At 39.0% G+C, this 1563-nt stretch overlaps 1 protein-coding gene across 1 annotated transcript; it reads right to left on the reverse strand.

Moving 5' to 3' along the window:
• Window positions 1–767: 767 nt before the first annotated feature.
• LOC128249249 (uncharacterized) lies at window positions 768–1184 on the reverse strand. Its single transcript, XM_052972253.1, has one exon. It carries the CDS (start codon window positions 1182–1184, stop codon window positions 768–770), a length of 417 nt encoding a protein of 138 aa, XP_052828213.1.
• Between the last annotated feature and the right edge of the window lie 379 nt (window positions 1185–1563).

Here is a 1563-nt window from a genome sequence, read left to right on the forward strand (position 1 = left end):
GCCTCAGGGCCCGAAATTTTCGTACAGTCGATTATATCGAACCCAGTGCTTCAATGGTATCTTATTTTACCGATTTGGGGAAAATAAATAGCAAACAAAAAAGAAAAAAAATTGATAGTGATGATATTTGAACACATAACATAGGGACAACATCTCAAGAAGAAATATTGCCTGGCGTTCCACGGACTCCGCTTTCCCAGCGTCAACAGAGTATCTGACCAAAATACTCTCATGGAATGTGACCAAATAAGGTTTATTTTTCAACATAGTCTCCGTTGTGGTCCACATACTTCTTCCATTGGTGTTGCAGTGCTTGGATCCCATTAGTAAAGAAGCTTTCACTCTGTTGGTCAAAATGTTAATCAACAGCAGATATGAACGTCATCATCACTGCGATACCAGTTCCCAGACAAGTTTTTTCGTGTTAGGGAACAGAATATAATCAAATGGGGCCAAATCAGGAGAGTAGAGAAGGTGACCAACCAGTTTAAAGCTACAGTCATGCACAGCAACCTTTGAAACGAAGAACTTGTATGTTAGAGAATTTTCCTGATGAAACAAGAACACTTCCGTCAGTTTCCCCGGCCGTTTGTTGTTGATAACCTTTCGGAACTGCCTCAGCATAGTACTCTCCATTGATGGTGTAAACCTTTTAAGGTAGTCAATGAACAGAATGTTTTAGCATTCCAAAAAAATGAGGCCATCATTTTCTCTACTGATGAAACGACCTTGGCCTTTTTTGAAGCAGGTGAGGACCGTTGTTTCAACTACATGGATTGTCTCTTCGTCTTTGGCTCAAGGAAACGTTCAAGGAAACCAGCAGGATCTTCCTCAAATAATGTCAAATTTTCCCGTGATGTGATCAGCCTGGTGCACTTTTGACCAATTGTCAGAATACGTGGCACCCACCGAGCAGACATTCTTGTCACGCCGAGTTCATTGTGCACAGTATTCTCAACTCTCTTACAAGATATGCTAATAGCATTGGCTATTTGATTTATAATCAATCGCCTGTCGTCCATTAGCATGTAGGGGACACAGTAAATGTTTTCATCGGTGGTGTCAGTTACAGGACGTCTAAACCTTGCGTTATCTTCAAGACTCTCCCTTTCTCTCCTAAATATACCTACCCACTTTTGCACTGTTGATAAAGCTGGAGCGTCATCCTCTAATACAGTAACCATTTCAGCATGAATGTTTTACAGGGTTAAACCCTTTTCTGAAGCTTCGTGATAACACCGACGCGGCAAATTTTGTCGATTTTCAAGAGAAGTCGCTACAAGTTATTTTTGAAGTCTTCTTTGAACAGACAAATGTCAGTTTACCTGGAATGAAACAATGCAATAACTAATAAGAGATGAAATTAATGCATGCAAGATTTCTCAACTCTAACATCACGCTTTCATAGTCATCCTATGAACATTCCCGCACAACCTTGTGTGAGAGATGCTAATATATAATATACCCATCGGTATATGTAAGACTGAGAGTTTCGTTATTTAAACTTTTATTCTCTTATTCTGTATTTATATTTACTTCATATGTATATATATATATATATAT

Source organism: Octopus bimaculoides, chromosome 13 (assembly GCF_001194135.2).
Source record: "Octopus bimaculoides isolate UCB-OBI-ISO-001 chromosome 13, ASM119413v2, whole genome shotgun sequence".
NCBI lineage: Eukaryota > Metazoa > Mollusca > Cephalopoda > Octopoda > Octopodidae > Octopus > Octopus bimaculoides.

Bases quoted from the DNA above. Each gene is read 5' to 3' on its own strand.
- LOC128249249 (XM_052972253.1), bottom strand. From the start codon at position 1,184: ATGGTTACTGTATTAGAGGATGACGCTCCAGCTTTATCAACAGTGCAA.